The sequence below is a fragment of the Cherax quadricarinatus genome, chromosome 80 (assembly GCF_038502225.1).
Source record: "Cherax quadricarinatus isolate ZL_2023a chromosome 80, ASM3850222v1, whole genome shotgun sequence".
NCBI classification, from domain to species: domain Eukaryota; kingdom Metazoa; phylum Arthropoda; class Malacostraca; order Decapoda; family Parastacidae; genus Cherax; species Cherax quadricarinatus.
The window spans coordinates 6757261-6778862 of record NC_091371.1 but is presented as its reverse complement, the minus strand read 5'-3'; the positions used below and the strand labels follow the sequence as shown (position 1 = coordinate 6778862).

General features: G+C 45.1%; 1 protein-coding gene across 4 annotated transcripts in view; it reads right to left on the bottom strand.

The window, feature by feature from the left end:
• Positions 1-21602, bottom strand: part of LOC128702415 (roundabout homolog 3-like) — a 1608794-nt gene that overhangs the window by 42923 nt on the left and 1544269 nt on the right. For all 4 annotated transcript variants that reach the window (XM_070102079.1, XM_070102082.1, XM_070102081.1 and 1 more), the window contains exons 11-12: positions 6726-6927; positions 2975-3066 (exon numbers count right to left, since the gene is read on the bottom strand). In XM_070102079.1, the coding sequence (XP_069958180.1) occupies positions 2975-3066; positions 6726-6927 (294 nt within the window). The remainder of the gene's footprint in view (positions 1-2974; positions 3067-6725; positions 6928-21602) is intronic.

The following is a 21602-nucleotide window of genomic DNA, read 5'->3' as shown; positions in this document are numbered from 1 at the left end:
CATAGTATACACCAGACATTGTGTTGCACTGGAATATCAAGATGTCTGCATCCCAGTGAACCAGCGGTGTCTAAAACATAACTTTTATCATCAAAAGCAGACAACCCTTCTTTTTAATCTTTACTTTACACATCTATCCTTTCACATTACTGATTGATTTACATTCAAACGTTTCCTTATCTGGATTAGTCAAGTTAAAGGCATGAAATGGGAAGGTATCCCTTTCGCCCAACTGATATTTTTCTTATTTACCTCTTTTACCGAATACATTTCAGTTGGGAAAATGTAAGAGTTCAGGGAATAATTTAATGCTTTATTTGAAGACAGACGTAGGACTGACCGATGTATTTATGAGGTGATGGAAAACACTTAATACTTATCAAAGAGTTGAGTAATTATATAAGTTTACAATCATTCATTTGGGACAACTTCTTCTTGAAATCTAAGTATGAACTAGATAAGATTCATTCACTTATATTGACCAGGGTGGACAACCCATTAATAAACCCACAATTTAAAGAGGGAGGCTTTGACGCTCGTTATATTTGAATTTTCTTTATGCTAGTGCGACGACTGACGCAGTTCGACAGAAAGAAATAAAGAAATTAACGAATGAAGGGAAAGATGCATTCATTGTTAAGCAATACTTCATATCAGGGTGATAAGGGGTACTGGGTATTATGTAATACCAAGCTAGCAAAACCCGATGTGTACAGGGACACAGATAACCTTTGATGCTTTCACATAAATATCAGAAGATATGTTATCTCCCCATTGTTAATCTGCGAGATCTGAAGGGTTAAAGATTTCGAAAACCAGTATTAAATTAGTCATTTGCCGCAGATTATCTGGTGAGTTTGGATTTATTGAAATTACTGTTAGATATTGGATTAGATAATGCTTGTGGGAGAGTGGGAGTAGGTCTTCATGCACTCGCCCCTTATCCATCTGCTTGTGGGTGCCCATGACCTCTCAGTAACTTGTGGCAGGCTGCAAAATGCTCCACATGTTCTAACTAGTTACCCCACAGCTTCCATCATTTTACCCTACTCTTTTTTTTTTTTTTTTTTTCTTTTTAATTTTCCGGGTACCTGTGGGATCTGGGAAATATTTTGAAGGAGGCAGATGCTGTCTATTTTTGCTCCCCATCAACACCCTGACCCTCCCCATCAACACCCTGACCCTATCCATCAACTTCTTTCCCCACTTTGCTCATTGCATCCCCAACAACACTCCCCCAACACAAAGTTTAGTCACCCTCCGTTACCCTTATTCGATCTGGCTTGCCTGCACTCCCTCTCTTTCTCCCCCTTTTCCTTTCTCTCCTCCTTCCCCCTCCCTCACAACAATTTCACCACAACCACAGCAATAAATTCCTCCACAACACTCAGCACAGCAACCACAATATGTGCTTCAAAAGCCACAACCATCACCACAGCAAATAATTACCTCAATCACCACGACAGTCACCACACCAATCACCTCACTCACATCCACCCCAATCACCACTCAACTACAATTTCCATCGCAATAACCAAAACAAACCATAAAACAATAACAATCACAACCAAAGCCACTTCTACAATACAGTAACAACCATAAAGTTTGGAGCTGGGGCTGAGATATCAGACAATACAACCAGGGAATAAACAATTCCTTTCTTCGGAAAAAGAATCCAAGCCTTTCATCACTATCTTAGGAAACCTCTCACTAGAGCTCCATAAGAAACTGCAATTGGAACCCTAAGAACACTGTCATTCCAGAGTCTATCCACTAGGTGCTTTAAGCCAGTCACAGAGCCCCAGTGTGGAGCCCACACTTCGTTAATTCCAGAATAAACAAGTCACTGAATGGGTGGAGTTCAAACCCATGGCAAGAGTCCTAAAACTCACAGTCCAGGTCTGTGCCCATGACTGGTTAATGAACTGAGAGGAGTAAGCTATAATGGTATGGTTTACCTGTCGGGACCTCGGAGTCAAAGGAGTCAACTTCCAGTTGACTCCTTTGGCATACTTTAACGGGGTTTTAATTACTGTTGGTTATTTTAACTTGGTATGATAGTACTTATTTGAATGTTTAAACTCGTTGCTTTCATTATTTAATTTTGCCTCTATTTATTGTAGTTTGTATACATTTTTATGGTTATGAGCGCTGAATGACCTGGCAGTCGAAGTGCTCCGTAAACGTGAAGTTTGAAATGGCAGAGGCGAAAAAGATTAGCAAACAGCAGGTGGTGTCAGGCTGAACCATTCAATTCCCCTTTCTCCCCCTCATTTCTCCAGCCCTTCGCCTCCTCTTCCCCTCACTTCCCCATCCCTTTCCTCTTATTTCTCCTTCCTTTTCACCTCACTTCCCCCTCACGACACTCATCCTGTGTGATCGAATATGACAGACGAATTGTAATAATGTTGGTAGAATTACCGACAATATGTAAAGTAAAAGGACACAAGTGCAACTAATGACACATTAAAATGTCACATTAGTTGCACTTGTGTCCTTTTACTTTACATGACAGACGAATATAAGTGGCATTTGTTAGTATGTAACTATACTATAAAGATAGCACACTGCTGATATATCCACTATGTAACTATCAATTAGATTATAATTTAGTACAACAGCACACTGTTGATGTACGCAAGTTCGATACGAGGAAAAGCGCAACTCAGTGACGGCACGGAGGGTATATTAAGGGAAAAGATAGAAGGCAGATAAATATAAGAATAAACGAGACACTTGTGCAACATTTGGATATCTTTACTCAGGAAACGTTTCGCCAGCCAGTGGCTTCTTCGATCCAATGCAGAGAAACAGTGGAAGATGAGTAGTTTGAGGTAATCAGTCCCTTAGCCTGGAGTCAATGTGTGTTCAGTCTAGAAACTAAGAAAACTTAGTTTGAGGACTCGGAGGACTAGGAGAGACATGATTACGACTTACAATATTAACCTTGCCATAACAGAGTGAGCTCACTGACCTGCCTCGAGGACTGTGAACTGGCAGGGGTCAGCCTGAGTGCCCACGGTGTTGGTGGCCCAGCAAGAGAGAATCCCGTAGTCCCTGGATGACCTGTACAGAGGAAGCACATGGATGAAATGGTTATAATCATAATTTTTAAAGGGGGTGGACCGGTAAGCCAGTGGAAGGCCTCGGTCAGATGACCAAAAGTTCCAGTGGTAAGTCATCATATGACTAAGACCTGCGTCAGGAAACACTTGCCCTGTCTCCTGACAAACCTTAACTAGCCTAACCTAGGAGGCTCAGCTGAGTTTAAGAGTCGACGATCTGGTTAACAACATTAATCATGGCATGCATCAGCACTATCACTGTTTTGATACACAACTGAGGGGAAAAATTAAATTAGCTGAGCTGAATGGTTCATCAGGCAATTGTGTTTTTAATTGGGTAATTTATGGTAGACAAAAAAGTTTTGTACGAGTACAGGTAATTCACGTAACGTACTCAAACACTGTAATGTGACAATGGAAGCGTTTGTACATAACTTTTATATATGATGGATGAAAAAAGTGGGATAGAGCAGTGTGTTGCAGAACAGCTTTGTAGGGTATTGTAGAGGTGTTGCAGGACAATATTTTGAAGAGCACTGTTTTGTAGAGCAGAGAGGTAGCTCTCTTCCGCAGAATATGCAGCTCTGAATTCCTTGAGGAAGAATGCAACACTATCAAAGACCTCTTCAAAACACTCAGGTTTCCTTGACACTTCATTCCCAAATGTAAAAATAAAAAATAAAGATCCCTCAAAATTTTCAACACACTCAACGTAAACAAAGACACATGGCTCATGTATCCCATAGTAAAACAGAGGACATCACAGGATCTTCAAGAAAGGTCGTAAAAATGTTGTCGTCGTCGCCTCCAATAAAATGATAAACGTCCTCAGGACGAGACGCACCAGTCAGAATGACAGCTACGCAGGGGTAAACACCAACCCATGCTGGGAAGTGAGAAAGTACATAAGCGATGGTGCTGGTACAGCGTAGCGGAATATGATGTAAACGGTTTAGAAAACCGGCAAATTGAAGAGCGAGACACTCGTGCAACATTTGGGAATCTTTATTACGGAAACGCTTCGCTAGAGTGGCTTCTTCAGTTTATTACAGGGAAGAACGGTGAAAGATGAAGAGGTGTTGTAAGCAATCAGTTCCTCAGCCTAGAGCCAATGTGTTCAGTCCATCCGTCATGAGAAAAGATTAGACTGAAAATATCAACTCCAGGCTGAGGGACGGATTACCTCTAACTCCTCAACTTCAACCATTCTCTTCTGTAATGGACTGAAGAAGCCACTCTCTAGAGAAACGTTTCCGTAATAAAGTTTCCCAAATGTTGAACAAATGTCTCGTTCTTCAACACCAGAGGTTCTATAATACACTGGATGGAGACCTCAAGAAGTGGTAGTGTTAATAATGCAAATATTGAACGTTGAGTAGTGAAGATGAGACCTCCCTTAAGCCTAGTACGAGGATCTAGGAACAAGACCTCCCTTAAGCCTAGTACGAGGATCTAGGAACAAGACCTCCCTTAAGCCTAGTACGAGGATCTAGGAACAAGACCTCCCTTAAGCCTAGTACGAGGATCTAGGAACAAGACCTCCCTTAAGCCTAGTACGAGGATCTAGGAACAAGACCTCCCTTAAGCCTAGTACGAGGATCTAGGAACAAGACCTCCCTTAAGCCTAGTACGAGGATCTAGGAACAAGACCTCCCTTAAGCCTAGTATGAGGATCTAGAGGATCTAGGAACAAGACCTCCCTTAAGCCTAGTACGAGGATCTAGGAACAAGACCTCCCTTAAGCCTAGTACGAGGATCTAGGAACAAGACCTCCCTTAAGCCTAGTATGAGGATCTAGAGACCTCCCTTAAGATCTAGGAACAAGACCTCCCTTAAGCCTAGTACGAGGATCTAGGAACAAGACCTCCCTTAAGCCTAGTACGAGGATCTAGGAACAAGACCTCCCTTAAGCCTAGTACGAGGATCTAGGAACAAGACCTCCCTTAAGCCTAGTACGAGGATCTAGGAACAAGACCTCCCTTAAGCCTAGTACGAGGATCTAGGAACAAGACCTCCCTTAAGCCTAGTACGAGGATCTAGGAACAAGACCTCCCTTAAGCCTAGTACGAGGATCTAGGAACAAGACCTCCCTTAAGCCTAGTACGAGGATCTAGGAACAAGACCTCCCTTAAGCCTAGTACGAGGATCTAGGAACAAGACCTCCCTTAAGCCTAGTACGAGGATCTAGGAACAAGACCTCCCTTAAGCCTAGTACGAGGATCTAGGAACAAGACCTCCCTTAAGCCTAGTACGAGGATCTAGGAACAAGACCTCCCTTAAGCCTAGTACGAGGATCTAGGAACAAGACCTCCCTTAAGCCTAGTACGAGGATCTAGGAACAAGACCTCCCTTAAGCCTAGTACGAGGATCTAGGAACAAGACCTCCCTTAAGCCTAGTACGAGGATCTAGGAACAAGACCTCCCTTAAGCCTAGTACGAGGATCTAGGAACAAGACCTCCCTTAAGCCTAGTACGAGGATCTAGGAACAAGACCTCCCTTAAGCCTAGTACGAGGATCTAGGAACAAGACCTCCCTTAAGCCTAGTACTAGGATCCAGAAACAAGGAGACCTCTTAAGCCTACTACTAGACTCTAAGGACAAGGAGACTTCCTTTAACCCTAGTACTAGGATCTAGGTACAATGAGACCTCTTTTAATCCTAGTACTAGGATCCAGGAACATCACTATACTTGTAAGACAATACCAATAGCTCGTGCCATGTTCAGAGAGAGAAATATGTACACTTAATGTTGTGGAAACGCCAAACTTGACTTTCCAAGAAATGGATAGAACTCTCAGGTGGTGTTTTGAGGCGGCACAAATCAGCGCCCAAGACACCAACGTACAGAAAGTTAAACCCATGGGTCATCCAGCGCAAGACGTGGAGGCTCGATCCTCCATCTCCTGAACGCGAGACTCGCCTCCTGTTTGTACTGGCTTATATATTACCAACGAATAGAAGGGCCCTTCAGTTTAGTTACGCAACTGGCATCCTTCATGCGACAGAATCAGGCTAGTACATGATGTACTAGCCTGGGTACGTGATGTACTAACCTAGGTACATTATGTACTAACCTAGGTACATTATGTACTAGCCAGCCCGACCACACGCTACGCTAGCCCGACTACACGGTACACTAGCCCAGCTATACTCTATACTAGCCTTTAGGTCTCTTACGTAACTGCTAACTGCAACACGTCCCACTTTTCATTACACTCCAGTGGTCTCCCAGCATCGTCGAGGCAAAGATCATACCTGCACACTTCACCTTCCAGATGTATAGGAGGAGGTATAAGGGAAGAAAATGTGAGGCTGGTTACAGTTAATAGATGTAGGTTCAGGGCGTAGGTAAAGTAGCAGGTACAGCAGTTGAACCGGATACAGCAGGTGTAGAGGTCGGTACAGCAGGTGCATGGTAGGGATACAACAAGTGTGGGAGTAGAATACAGTTGTGGTGTGGGGTGCAGCAAAGTACGAGGCTGAATGCAGAACTTATGAGGTCAGATAAAACAAGTGAAAGGCGAGATAGCTGTTGTGGGTGCTTGATACAGCAGGAAAGGGGGCTGGATATAAGTGGTGGGTTGTATACAACAGGCATGGAACAGGTAACAACAGGTATGGAACAGGTTACAACAGGTATGATGGTCGAGACACTGTACCTCGGGGTGTAATCGAGGAAGCTGAGGCCAGGGCGGACCTGGATGCGGTGTCTCTCGACCTCCACGGTGTCGAGGGTGTTGTTGAAGTACCAGGTGAAGCGGAGGTCGTCCTCGGGTTTGGCGTCTACCCTACAGGCGAGTCGTACGTCCTCCCCCTCCGCCACGGTCACTGTTTGAGGACCACCTACGCACACCGGTAGGTCTGTAAGAAGAGATAATGGTGGGTCCGTGGGAAAGAGTGGTGCTCCCAAACATGGGCGTTAACACGTAGTATGCCCGCTGAGAGTGCACGTAACAAAGGATACATGATCTCTCACCTCCGCGTGATTTGGTGGGTAATACAGTGTATAATACCGACCTACGTGGGAAATGGTACACTGAAAGAATTATTGTGTTGTCTTTGTATAAAGAAAACTTGCATTATGAACTCCAGACACACGCAAACGCACACAGGCAAACATATGCATACAATCCCCACAAAAACAGCCACAAAAACACCTCATGTACAAACACACATGAACTCTCTGACACACACAGGATATTGCTACAGACTGGGTACAGTACCACACAGACTGTTATTATATCTTAATCCACTACAGACTAAATGGTATAAGAATCATCTGGCGCGACTGAAATCACAAGTAGCTTGATACAGGATCCTGAGACAGCGTGTTTAAGGAGTAAGGGAACAGTGTAAACCTGAACGAGGACAGAAGAGAAATGGAGAGGAAGAAAGTTGAAGGATCGTATAAAAAGTCATCAGTTACAGGAAAGAAAAGAAGAGGGGAAAGAGAGAACACAGCCTCTAGAAATCTTTCAAGGTACACCCCATTTGTCCTGCACTCGGAAGATCTAGTTCGAGGCCCACCCCTCACATGCTCCCCTACCCATAAATAATAACCCTATATTCCCCTGTCCCCTATCCACAACTATAACCTTGACCCCCTTCCCTTGTAATAATGTATACACCAACCACAGCCTCGCCTCTCCCCTCCATACAAATAAGCATTAATAAGAAAGCCAGAACACCACAAATCATAGTATAGTAAAAGAGAGCACGGTGAGAACATGATGCACCACTGCAGATGAACCATTAACAAAGTGTGATGAACTAAGATAAATAAAAGAGCAGCAATATCAGACGTTGCCATCACAGAGATAAAACTGAAATAAGACACTACATCCCCAGCAGTATATAAAGTAACGAGGAAAAAGCAACCAAATGAACGGGTGAGCTGCATTGGTTAACCAGGAAAAAAAGAGGAACCAAATGAACGGGTGAGCTGCATTGCTTAACCAGGAAAAAAAGAGGAACCAAATGAACGGGTGAGCTGCATTGCTTAACCAGGAAAGGAAGAGGAACCAAATAATAGGGGTGAGCTGCAAAGCTAATCAGAGAACCAGTGGAATTTTGAAGACACGAGAAGAATATAGAGAAAGAAGTCGAACGACAAAGCAGAGAAACAGTATCAGCGATCTGCAACCCACCACCAAATAGCAATAGACCAAGCTAGTTGTGGAAAATAATGTATTTTCCGAAAAAAATCGAGCGTATTTTTTATGAAAATTAGTGTAATACATTGTATTTAATAAAAATTAATTTGTAAACGAAAAATGGAACCAGCGACGGGGAGAAGCGTTGTTGGAACCAGAGTCGCCGTTGTTTTTGAATGTGATACAAGCATGCTAGTGTAATGTGCACAATTTTCGTAGCTCTAGGGGTTATATTGGGCTTAAAACTTCTCAAATAGGAGCAGAAATTGTTGGATGTGCAGTCCTGCATAACTTGAACATTAAGCAGATGGACAGGACAGCTTCAGGAACATCAGATAAGATGTCTATGTTTATAGTTCTGGCCAGTAATTTTTTCATAAATGTAGACATGGGGGGGGGGTTGAGTATGATACACAGTAATCTCCAGACAAATTGGTGAGTGTTATGATTATAAATTCTCCTTCTGTTATATAAATGTGTATATGTAATCATTTATTAATTTTAACATACAGTCCACAAATTTATAATAATGTTTACCAGAATTCCTGGTGATGTATATTTCATTTGCAATTAATTTAGGTCTAGAGCAACTTGTGGAGAGATAGATTATGGAAGGTATCGAAGGGGGACATTTTTTGCGACCTAGGTGTCCTAAAATTCCTACTTGTCTCTGTAACTTTGATAAAAAATAATTATCTTTGTTACCATTTACTGGTATGTATCTAATGAGATTCATCCAGGTAAATTTAATTTTCCACACTAGTGATACGAAGACAGCTGGAAGTATTTCACTCGCTTAGCGATATGAGAAAAGCATCCCCATTATCAACAAGTCCGCTCGCTTCTTACCTCAATACACGCATAAGGAATAGTGGAAAGCGGAGATAAAATTTTGTTACGCAAAATATAAAATATATATATGAATGCATGTATATATAAACGCTTTTACATATGCAGGCATATGCACGTTTGTGTACATATGTATTTATAAATGTATACTTTTTTATATGTATGCATGTATGTAGTGTATATATGTGCATATGCATTAGTGTATCTTTTCTTGGGTAACTCTGTAATTTCTGTGTATATATGAATATATATATAAATATATATATAAATATATATATAAATATATATATAAATATATATATAAATATATATATAAATATATATATATATATATATATATATATATATATATATATATATATATATATATATATAAAAACAAACAAGAGCAATTTAATTTAGCCTAATCCAACTAAATATATTTTAGATAAGTTTATAATAATTTAATAACAAAAACATTGAAATATTTTTTTTCGTTAGGTTCAGAATGATTTTTGCGGAATTACTGCATACACAAATTTTCGCTTTCCTTATTCGGCAAGAAGAATGTTGCTATTAAAGCCATAATAGCAAGTTTTACCTACGTATATGGCACATATATAAATGAATTTGTATGTGAACATATGTATTCTTATGGTTATACATGTGTGCATATGTGTATAAACTCTGTGCACCCATACCTGCCCACTGTCTACACCTCTTATTTAAAAGTGCCCACACCTGTTACTTAAAAGTGTCTACACCTGTTATTTAAAAGTGTCAGTGCCTACACCTGTTATTTAAAACAGTGTCAGTGCCTACACCTGTTACTTAAAACACTGACAGTGCCTACACCTGTTATTTAAAACACTGACAGTGCCTACACCTGTTATTTAAAACACAGACAGTGCCTACACCTGTTATTTAAAATACTGACAGTGCCTACACCTGTTATTTAAAACACTAACAGTGCCTACACCTGTTATTTAAAACACTGACAGTGCCTACACCTGTTATTTAAAACAGTGACAGTGTCTTCACCTGTTATTTAAAGCAGTGAGTGTCTACACCTGTTATTTAAAGCAGTGACAGTGTCTACACCTGTTATTTGAAGCAGTGATTGGTGTCTGCTTCTGTTAATAACTGTTCTTCAAAACAGTGAACAATGTTTACACCTGTTCTAGTTAATATTTACACCTGTTCTAGTTAATGTTTACATCTGTTCTAGTTAATATTTACACCTGTTCTAGTTAATATTTACCTGTTCTAGTTAATATTTACACCTGTTCTAGTTAATATTTACACCTGTTCTAGTTAATATTTACCTGTTCTAGTTAATATTTACACCTGTTCTAGTTAATATTTACACCTGTTCTAGTTAATATTTACACCTGTTCTAGTTAATATTTACACCTGTTCTAGTTATTTACACCTGTTCTAGTTAATATTTACACCTGTTCTAGTTAATATTTACACCTGTTCTAGTTAATATTTACACCTGTTCTAGTTAATGTTTACACCTGTTACAGCTAATAAAAACCCCTGTTTTAGTTATTTACACCTGTATGTTTGCAACTGTTCCTTACTGCATCTGCAAGGCAGTGATTAATATATACATTTGTTCCAATTGCACCTGTTCTAGAGCGATTGTTATTTACACCTGTTCAAGATAGGGATTGTTTACACCTGTTTGTTGACACTTGCTCTGCTGTTAGAATTTTTTACACTTGTTCTAGTGATTAGTGTTCACATCCGTTCTTCAAGGGAGTGATTACTGTTCGCCTGTTCAAAATTACGTTACATCAAGTGTTCTTATCTTAGTGAAGGAAAGTGACCTTTTGGGTATAACGGGGTGTTAAGTGGTCAGCGTCGGCAAGTGTTAAGTGGTCAGCGTCGGCAAGTGTTCAGTGTTCAGTGGTCAGTCGTCACGTGAGGTCACAGACCCTGAGCTGCTTTGGGGATTAGTGTGGACGGTTACAAAGCATGGCTTGCTTCTGCAGTGTTTTAAAAACTGAGGTTGGAGAGTTGAAGGAGGAGGTCTTGCTTCTCCAGGAGGAGATTAGGAGGCTGAAGGTCCACCTCAATGGGCCTGGGAGAGAGTGTGAGGTGGTTGGAGATGTGGGGAATGAGGCTTCTAGCAGTGAGGTGCAGTCTGTCTCTCACTGTGAGGAGGCTGTAGGTGGGGAGGTAGCAACGGCTACCAGCAGTGAGGTGCAGCCCAGCACCTGCTACAAGTGGCGAGTTGTTCACAGTAATGGGAGGCGCATCAGAGTAAGGAAAGTTAAGAGTGAAGATCTGAAGGTAGGAAATCGCTTCTCTGTTCTCCAGGATGAATGTACTTCAGTGGCCAGTGAAGGTAAGGGTACTACTGCCCCTGCTAATGAAGGTAAGCGCATTCTTGTGGTTGGTGACTCTCAGGTAAGATATGTTGACCGCGCTTTTTGTAATAGGAATAAGAAGATGAGAGATAGAGTGTGCTTCCCTGGAGCTGGTGTTGGGGACATTGTCAACAGACTGGATAATATCATGTCAGGTAATGGGAACAAGCCCATTATCTGTCTCAGTGCTGGTGGAAATGATATTGGGAAGGGTAGGAGAGAAGAGCTGCTAGTTAAGTACAGGTCAGCTATAGATTTCATTAAGTCTAAGGGAGGGATCCCAATCATATGTAGCATCTTGCCTAGAAGGGGAGTAGGAAATGAATGGTTGTCTAGGGCAATTGGTGTAAATTGCTGGCTAGACAGATACTGCAAGGAACTTGCAATCCCATTCATTGACAACTGGAACAACTTTTATGGCAAACATGATATGTATGCAAGGGATGGGGTTCATCTCTCTGGGGCAGGGGTGGTAGCACTTGCAGACTCGATTGAGAAGGCCATTGGTGAAATGCCTATGATTTTAAACTGATGGAAGATAGAGGTATGGGTGTGTGTGGGAAACAAGCAGGTTGCAACACTAGGGTTGGAAACAGTAAATGTATAAAAGGCATTCAGCATGAAGTTATAAATAAAGACAATAGAACAGGTCAGCAAACAAAGGGGGACAGCAGAGGGCAGCAAGGGACTAGCTCCCTTAAGGTTTACTATACTAATAGCAGGAGTGTTAGAAATAAGATAGATGAGCTAAGATTAATTGCAAGTGCAGGAAACATAGATATTATTGCTATAACAGAGACCTGGCTCAATCTGAAAGATAGAGAGATGCCCTCTGAATGTCACATACAAGGCTATAAATTATTCCACACTGACAGGGTCAACAGGAAAGGTGGTGGAGTAGCGATGTATGTCAGAGACAATTTAAATTGTTGTGTTAGACAAGATATTAAATTAGAAGCGTCAGCCACTGAATCTGTTTGGTTACAGCTTCTCGAGGGCCGAGAAAAACTAATTTTGGGTGTGATTTACAGGGCCCCAAATCTTGATAGGGAGTGCAGTAAACTTCTATGGGACGAAATTCGTAAGGCATCTACATACGAAAATGTTGTGCTAATGGGAGATTTCAACTATAGACAGATTGACTGGAGCAATTTGACAGGAAATTTAGAGTCGGGTGACTTTCTTGATACGATCCAGGATTGTTTTTTAAAACAGTTTGTGACAGAGCCAACTAGGGGAAATAACCTCCTTGACTTGGTTCTTGCCAGTAGGGAAACACTAATTAATAATCTTGAGGTTAATGATGAGCTTGGGGAGAGTGATCACAAATCACTCAGTTTTAATATATCATGGAATTCCCCTAATAATGGCAATCAAGTCTCCGTCCCTGACTTTCGCTTGGCTGATTTCATAGGACTGAAAAATTACTTAGGTGGGCTGAACTGGAATGACCTGACTAGGGGTCAGGTAGGTGGTGATGGTTGCCGATATGATGCTTTCCAGGGCATAGTTCTAGCTGCTCAGTCAAATTATGTTCCAAATAGGGAAATCAGATCAAACAAAAATGATCCTAAATGGATGAACAATAGATTAAAATATCTGATTGGTCAAAAGAGAGGCATATATAGGCAAATCAAAAGAGGAGAGGGGCAATTAAGAAATCGATATATTCAGTTAAAGAGAGAAATAAAAAAGGGAATTAGAAAAGCAAAAAGAGATTATGAGGTTAAAGTTGCAAGAGAATCGAAGACTAACCCAAAAGGATTCTTTCAGGTATACAGAAGTAAGATCAGGGACAAGATAGGCCCACTCAAAAGTTCCTCGGGTCAGCTCACTGACAGTGATAAGGAAATGTGTAGAATTTTTAACACATACTTCCTCTCAGTTTTTACACAGGAGGATACCAGCGATATTCCAGTAATGATAAATTATGTAGAACAGGACGATAATAAACTGTGCACTATTAGGGTCACAAGTGACATGGTCCTTAGGCAAATAGATAAATTAAAACCTAACAAATCCCCAGGCCCTGATGAACTGTATGCAAGGGTTCTAAAGGAATGTAAAGAGGAGCTTAGCACACCTTTGGCTAATCTTTTCAACATATCACTACAAACTGGCATGGTGCCAGATAAGTGGAAAATGGCAAATGTGATACCTATTTTCAAAACAGGTGACAGGTCCTTAGCTTCGAACTATAGACCAATAAGCCTAACCTCCATAGTGGGAAAATTTATGGAATCAATAATTGCCGAGGCAGTTCGTAGCCACCTTGAAAAGCATAAATTAATCAACGAATCTCAGCATGGTTTTACAAAGGGGCGTTCCTGCCTTACGAATTTATTAACTTTTTTCACTAAGGTATTTGAGGAGGTAGATCATGGTAATGAATATGATATTGTGTATATGGACTTCAGTAAGGCTTTTGACAGGGTCCCACATCAGAGACTATTGAGGAAAATTAAAGCACATGGAATAGGAGGAGAAATTTTTTCCTGGATAGAGGCTTGGTTGACAAATAGGCAGCAGAGAGTTTGCATAAATGGGGAGAAATCAGAGTGGGGAAGCGTCACGAGCGGTGTTCCACAGGGGTCAGTGTTGGGCCCCCTGCTGTTCACAATCTACATAAACGACATAGATGAGGGCATAAAGAGCGACATCGGCAAGTTTGCCGATGACACCAAAATAGGCCGTCGAATTCATTCTGACGAGGACATTCGAGCACTCCAGGAAGATTTGAATAGACTGATGCAGTGGTCGGAGAAGTGGCAGATGCAGTTTAATATAGACAAATGCAAAGTTCTAAATGTTGGACAGGACAATAACCATGCCACATATAAACTAAATAATGTAGATCTTAATATTACGGATTGCGAAAAAGATTTAGGAGTTCTGGTTAGCAGTAATCTGAAACCAAGACAACAGTGCATAAGTGTTCGCAATAAAGCTAATAGAATCCTTGGCTTCATATCAAGAAGCATAAATAATAGGAGTCCTCAGGTTGTTCTTCAACTCTATACATCCTTGGTTAGGCCTCATTTAGATTATGCTGCACAGTTTTGGTCACCGTATTACAGAATGGATATAAATTCTCTGGAAAATGTACAAAGGAGGATGACAAAGATGATCCCATGTATCAGAAACCTTCCCTATGAGGATAGACTAAGGGCCCTGAAACTGCACTCTCTAGAAAGACGTAGAATTAGGGGGGATATGATTGAGGTTTATAAGTGGAAGACAGGAATAAATAAAGGGGATGTAAATAGTGTGCTGAAAATATCTAGCCTAGACAGGACTCGCAGCAATGGTTTTAAGTTGGAAAAATTCAGATTCAGGAGGGATATAGGAAAGTACTGGTTTGGTAATAGAGTTGTGGATGAGTGGAACAAACTCCCAAGTACCGTTATAGAGGCCAGAACGTTGTGTAGCTTTAAAAATAGGTTGGATAAATACATGAGTAGATGTGGGTGGGTGTGAGTTAGACCTGATAGCTTGTGCTAACAGGTCGGTTGCCGTGTTCCTCCCTTAAGTCAATGTGACCTGACCTGACTAGGTTGGGTGCATTGGCTTAAGCCGGTAGGGACTTGGACCTGCCTCGCATGGGCCAGTAGGCCTTCTGCAGTGTTCCTTCGTTCTTATGTTCTTATGTTCTTGTGCATATTTACACATGTATCTGCATATGTGTACTTGATATGCATATGTGGTATGTCTCTGCCTATAAATACGTGTATTCTTGTGTGTACCTATGTCTGCTTCTGCACATGTATTTAAAACCTTAACAATTAAGGTAATTTCTCGTCACTGCCGAAGCGAGATTTCCCCAGAGTTGTGTATGAAGATTCCTGTCAGTGATCACTGTCAGTGATCACTGTCAGTGATCACTGTCAGTGATCACTGTGTATGAAAAATAAGTTTTAAGATTTTTCCCTCCCATTTATATCACTTCAGGGTCATTTTTTGCCTCCGGTTCATACCAAGGGAACCATTGGTTCATAAACGTGAAGCTGATCAGGAAAGACATTTTCTAGTAATTAGTCCGAATCCTTTCATTCCAGTTTCGTAAATATTCAGAACATTTATAAATTTGCTGCGACTCTGACGAAATTTAACGGGAAATCCTCCTCCTTATGGGATGTTTGTGTGTGTTAAATTAGATACTTGAGTATATTGTGGAAACGTTTCGCCAACCAATGGCTTCTTTAGTCCATTACAGAGAAGAATGGTTCAAGATCAGAAGGAATTTGAGGTAATCAGTCCCTCGCCTGGGGTCGAATACAGCATATGTGCAGACATAAGAACATAAGAATGGAGGAACACTGCAGAAGGCCTACTAGCCCATGCAAGGCAAGTCCTTATCAAAACGACCTCTACCTAAAGCTACCCAAGAATTAACTCCCGTACCCAATGAGTATGCTGTACTCTCATCAAGATTGATGGGCTGATCACATCGACTCCAGGCTGAGGGACTGATTACCTCAACCTCCTTTTGATCTTCAACCATTCGTCTCTGTGTTGGACTGAACCACTGATTGGCGAAACGTTTCCACAGGAAAGATACCGAAATGTTGCACAAGTATCTAATTCACCATCCTGTCGGCTGTCTGAACCATATATCTACAATGTTAGTCTAGAACTAGTTAATGAAGATTGAGACACTTATGTAACATGTGAGAATCTTTATTGAGGAGCCGTTTCGCCATACAGTGGCTTCATCAGTCCAATACAAATCAGAAGGGTGTAAGGAGAGGAGGAGTTTGAGGTGATCAGTCTCTCAGCCTGGAGTCGATGTGTTCAGTCCATCAATCCTTACACCTTTCTGATTTGTATTGGACTGATGAAGCCACTGTGTGGCGAAACGTTTCCTCAATAAAAACGTGCAGGCACAGACGATCTCAGGCACAGACAGACAGAAGACCTGCAGCAATAGATATAGATGACCTGCAGGAACAGATAGATGACCTACAGGGACAGACAGATGACCTGCAGGGACAGACGACCTGCAGGCACAGACAGATGATCTGCAGGCAGGTACGACAAATGACCTGCAGGCAGGCACAGACAGAAAGATGACCTACAGACAGGCCCAGAGATGACCTGCAGGCAGGCACAGACACATTACCTGCTGGCAGGCACACACACATTACCTGCTGGCAGGCACAGACAAAGATGACCTGCAGGCAAGTACAGAGATGACCTGCAGGTAGGCACAGACAGATGACCTGCATGTAGGCACAGTCAAATGACCTGCAGGCAGGCACAGACAGAAAGATGATCTACAGACAGGCCCAGACAGAAAGATGACCTGCAGACAGGCCCAGAGATGACCTGCAGGCAGGCACAGACACATTGCCTGCTGGCAGGCACAGACAAAGATGACCTGCAGGCAAGCACAGAGATGACCTGCAGGCAGGCACAGACAGATGACATGCAGGCAAGCACAGACAGATGACCTGCAGGTAGGCACAGACAGATGACCTGCAGGCAGGCACAGACAGATGACCTGCAGGTAGGCACAGACAGATGACCTGCAGGCAGGCACAGACAGATGACCTGCAGGCAGGCACAGACAGATGACCTGCAGGCAGGCAGGGGCAGACATGTAAATACCTTTAATATGGTAGGCTCTGCCGACCTGGTAAAGCCTGGGGATCTGATGCCTCAACAAACACACAATGTTAAAAGCACCAACAGCTTGAACAAACAATATTAACAACAAAAACAACAACAACAGTATCAATCATCGACCTTCTGTACCAGCGCCGATAACGTCACAAAACCCACCACCCACCATCACTACGTCCACTGTCCCCACCACCCACCATCACTACGTCCACTGTCCCCACCACCCACCATCACTACATCCACTGTCCCCACCACCCACCATCACTACGTCCACTGTCCCCACCACCCACCATCACTACATCCACTGTCCCCACCACCCACCATCACTACATCCACTGTCCCCACCACCCACCATCACTACATCCACTGTCCCCACCACCCACCATCACTACATCCACTGTCCCCACCACCCACCATCACTACATCCACTGTCCCCACCACCCACCATCACTACATCCACTGTCCCCACCACCCACCATCACTACATCCACTGTCCCCACCACCCACCATCACTACATCCACTGTCCCCACCACCCACCATCACTACATCCACTGTCCCCACCACCCACCATCACTACATCCACTGTCCCCACCACCCACCATCACTACATCCACTGTCCCCACCACCCACCATCACTACATCCACTGTCCCCACCACCCACCATCACTACATCCACTGTCCCCACCACCCACCATCACTACATCCACTGTCCCCACCACCCACCATCACTACATTCACTGCCCCCACCACCCACCATCACTACATCCACTGTCCCCACCACCCACCATCACTACATCCACTGTCCCCACCACCCACCATCACTACATCCACTGTCCCCACCACCACTACATCCACTGTCCCCACCACCCACCATCACTACATCCACTGTCCCCACCACCCACCATCACTACATCCACTGTCCCCACCACCCACCATCACTACATTCACTGCCCCCACCACCCACCATCACTACATCCACTGTCCCCACCACCCACCATCACTACATCCACTGTCCCCACCACCCACCATCACTACATCCACTCTCCCCACCACCCACCATCACTACGCCCACTGTCCCCACCACCCACCATCACTACTTCCACTGTCCCCACCACCCACCATCACTACGTCCACTGTCCCCACCACCCACCATCACTACATCCACTGTCCCCACCACCCACCATCACTACATCCACTGTCCCCACCACCCACCCTCACTACATCCCCTGTCCCCACCACCCACCATCAGTACATCCACTGTCCCCACCACCCACCATCACTACATCCACTGTCCCCACCACCCACCATCACTACATCCACTGTCCCCACCACCCACCATCATTACATCCACTCTCCCCACCACCCACCATCACTACATCCACTGTACCCACCACCCACCATCACTACATCCACTGTCCCCACCACCCACCATCACTACATCCACTGTCCCCACCACCCACCATCACTACATCCACTGTCCCCACCACCCACCATCACTACATCCACTGTCCCCACCACCCACCATCACTACATCCACTGTCCCCACCACCCACCATCACTACATCCACTGTCCCCACAACCCACCATCACTACATCCACTGTCCCCACCACCCACCATCACTACATCCACTGTCCCCACCACCCACCATCACTACGTCCACTGTCCCCACCACCCACCATCACTACATCCACTGTCCCCACCACCCACCATCACTACGTCCACTGTCCCCACCACCCACCATCACTACATCCACTGTCCCCACCACCCACCATCACTACATCCACTGTCCCCACCACCCACCATCACTACATCCACTGTCCCCACCACCCACCATCACTACATCCACTGTCCCCACAACCCACCATCACTACATCCACTGTCCCCACCACCCACCATCACTACATCCACTGTCCCCACCACCCACCATCACTACGTCCACTGTCCCCACCACCCACCATCACTACGTCCACTGTCCCCACCACCCACCATCACTACGTCCACTGTCCCCACCACCCACCATCACTACATCCACTGTCCCCACCACCCACCATCACTACATCCACTGTCCCCACCACCCACCATCACTACATCCACTGTCCCCACCACCCACCATCACTACGTCCACTGTCCCCACCACCCACCATCACTACGTCCACTGTCCCCACCACCCACCATCACTACATCCACTGTCCCCACCACCCACCATCACTACATCCACTGTCCCCACCACCCACCATCACTACATCCACTGTCCCCACCACCCACCATCACTACATCCACTGTCCCCACAACCCACCATCACTACATCCACTGTCCCCACCACCCACCATCACTACATCCACTGTCCCCACCACCCACCATCACTACGTCCACTGTCCCCACCACCCACCATCACTACGTCCACTGTCCCCACCACCCACCATCACTACGTCCACTGTCCCCACCACCCACCATCACTACATCCACTGTCCCCACCACCCACCATCACTACATCCACTGTCCCCACCATCACTACATCCACTGTCCCCACCATCACTACATCCACTGTCCCCACCACCACTACATCCACTGTCCCCACCACCCACCATCACTACATCCACTGTCCCCACCACCCACCATCACTACATCCACTGTCCCCACCACCCACCATCACTACATCCACTGTCCCCACCACCCACCATCACTACATCCACTGTCCCCACCACCCACCATCACTACATCCACTGTCCCCACCACCCACCATCACTACATCCACTGTCCCCACCACCCACCATCATTACATCCACTCTCCCCACCACCCACCATCACTACATCCACTGTCCCCACCACCCACCATCACTACATCCACTGTCCCCACCACCCACCATCACTACATCCACTGTCCCCACCACCCACCATCACTACGTCCACTGTCCCCACCACCCACCATCACTACGTCCACTGTCCCCACCACCCACCATCACTACGTCCACTGTCCCCACCACCCACCATCACTACATCCACTGTCCCCACCACCCACCATCACTACATCCACTGTCCCCACCACCCACCATCACTACATCCACTGTCCCCACCACCCATCACTACATCCACTGTCCCCACCACCCACCATCACTACATCCACTCTCCCCACCACCCACCATCACTACATCCACTGTCCCCACCACCCATCACTACATCCACTGTCCCCACCACCCACCATCACTACATCCACTCTCCCCACCACCAACCATCACTACATCCACTCTCCCCACCACCCACCATCACTACATCCACTCTCCCCACCACCCACCATCACTACATCCACTGTCCCCACCACCCACCATCACTACATCCACTGTCCCCACCACCCACCATCACTACATCCACTGTCCCCACCACCCACCATCACTACATCCACTGTCCCCACCACCCAACATCACTACATCCACTGTCCCCACCACCCACCATCACTACATCCACTGTCCCCACCACCCACCATCACTACATCCACTGTCCCCACCACCCACCATCACTACATCCACTGTCCCCACCACCCACCATCACTACATCCACTGTCCCCACCACCCACCATCACTACATCCACTGTCCCCACCACCCACCATCACTACATCCACTGTCCCCACCACCCACCATCACTACATCCACTGTCCCCACCACCCACCATCACTACATCCACTGTCCCCACCACCCACCATCACTACATCCACTGTCCCCACCACCCACCGTGATATCACAACATCCACTGTCCCCACCACCCACCATCACTACATCCACTGTCCCCACCACCCACCATCACTACATCCACTGTCCCCACCACCCACCATCACTACATCCACTCTCCCCACCACCCACCATCACTACATCCACTCTCCCCACCACCCACCATCACTACATCCACTGTCCCCACCACCCACCATCACTACATCCACTCTCCCCACCACCCACCATCACTACATCCACTGTCCCCACCACCCACCATCACTACATCCACTGTCCCCACCACCCACCATCACTACATCCACTGTCCCCACCACCCACCATCACTACATCCACTGTCCCCACCACCCACCATCACTACATCCACTGTCCCCACCACCCACCATCACTACATCCACTCTCCCCACCACCCACCATCACTACATCCACTCTCCCCACCACCCACCATCACTACATCCACTGTCCCCACCACCCACCATCACTACATCCACTGTCCCCACCACCCACCATCACTACATCCACTGTCCCCACCACCCACCATCACTACATCCACTGTCCCCACCACCCACCATCACTACATCCACTGTCCCCACCACCCACCCTCACTACATCCACTCTCCCCACCACCCACCATCACTACATCCACTCTCCCCACCACCCACCATCACTACATCCACTCTCCCCACCACCCACCATCACTACATCCACTGTCCCCACCACCCACCATCACTACATCCACTGTCCCCACCACCCACCATCACTACATCCACTGTCCCCACCACCCACCATCACTACATCCACTGTCCCCACCACCCACCATCACTACATCCACT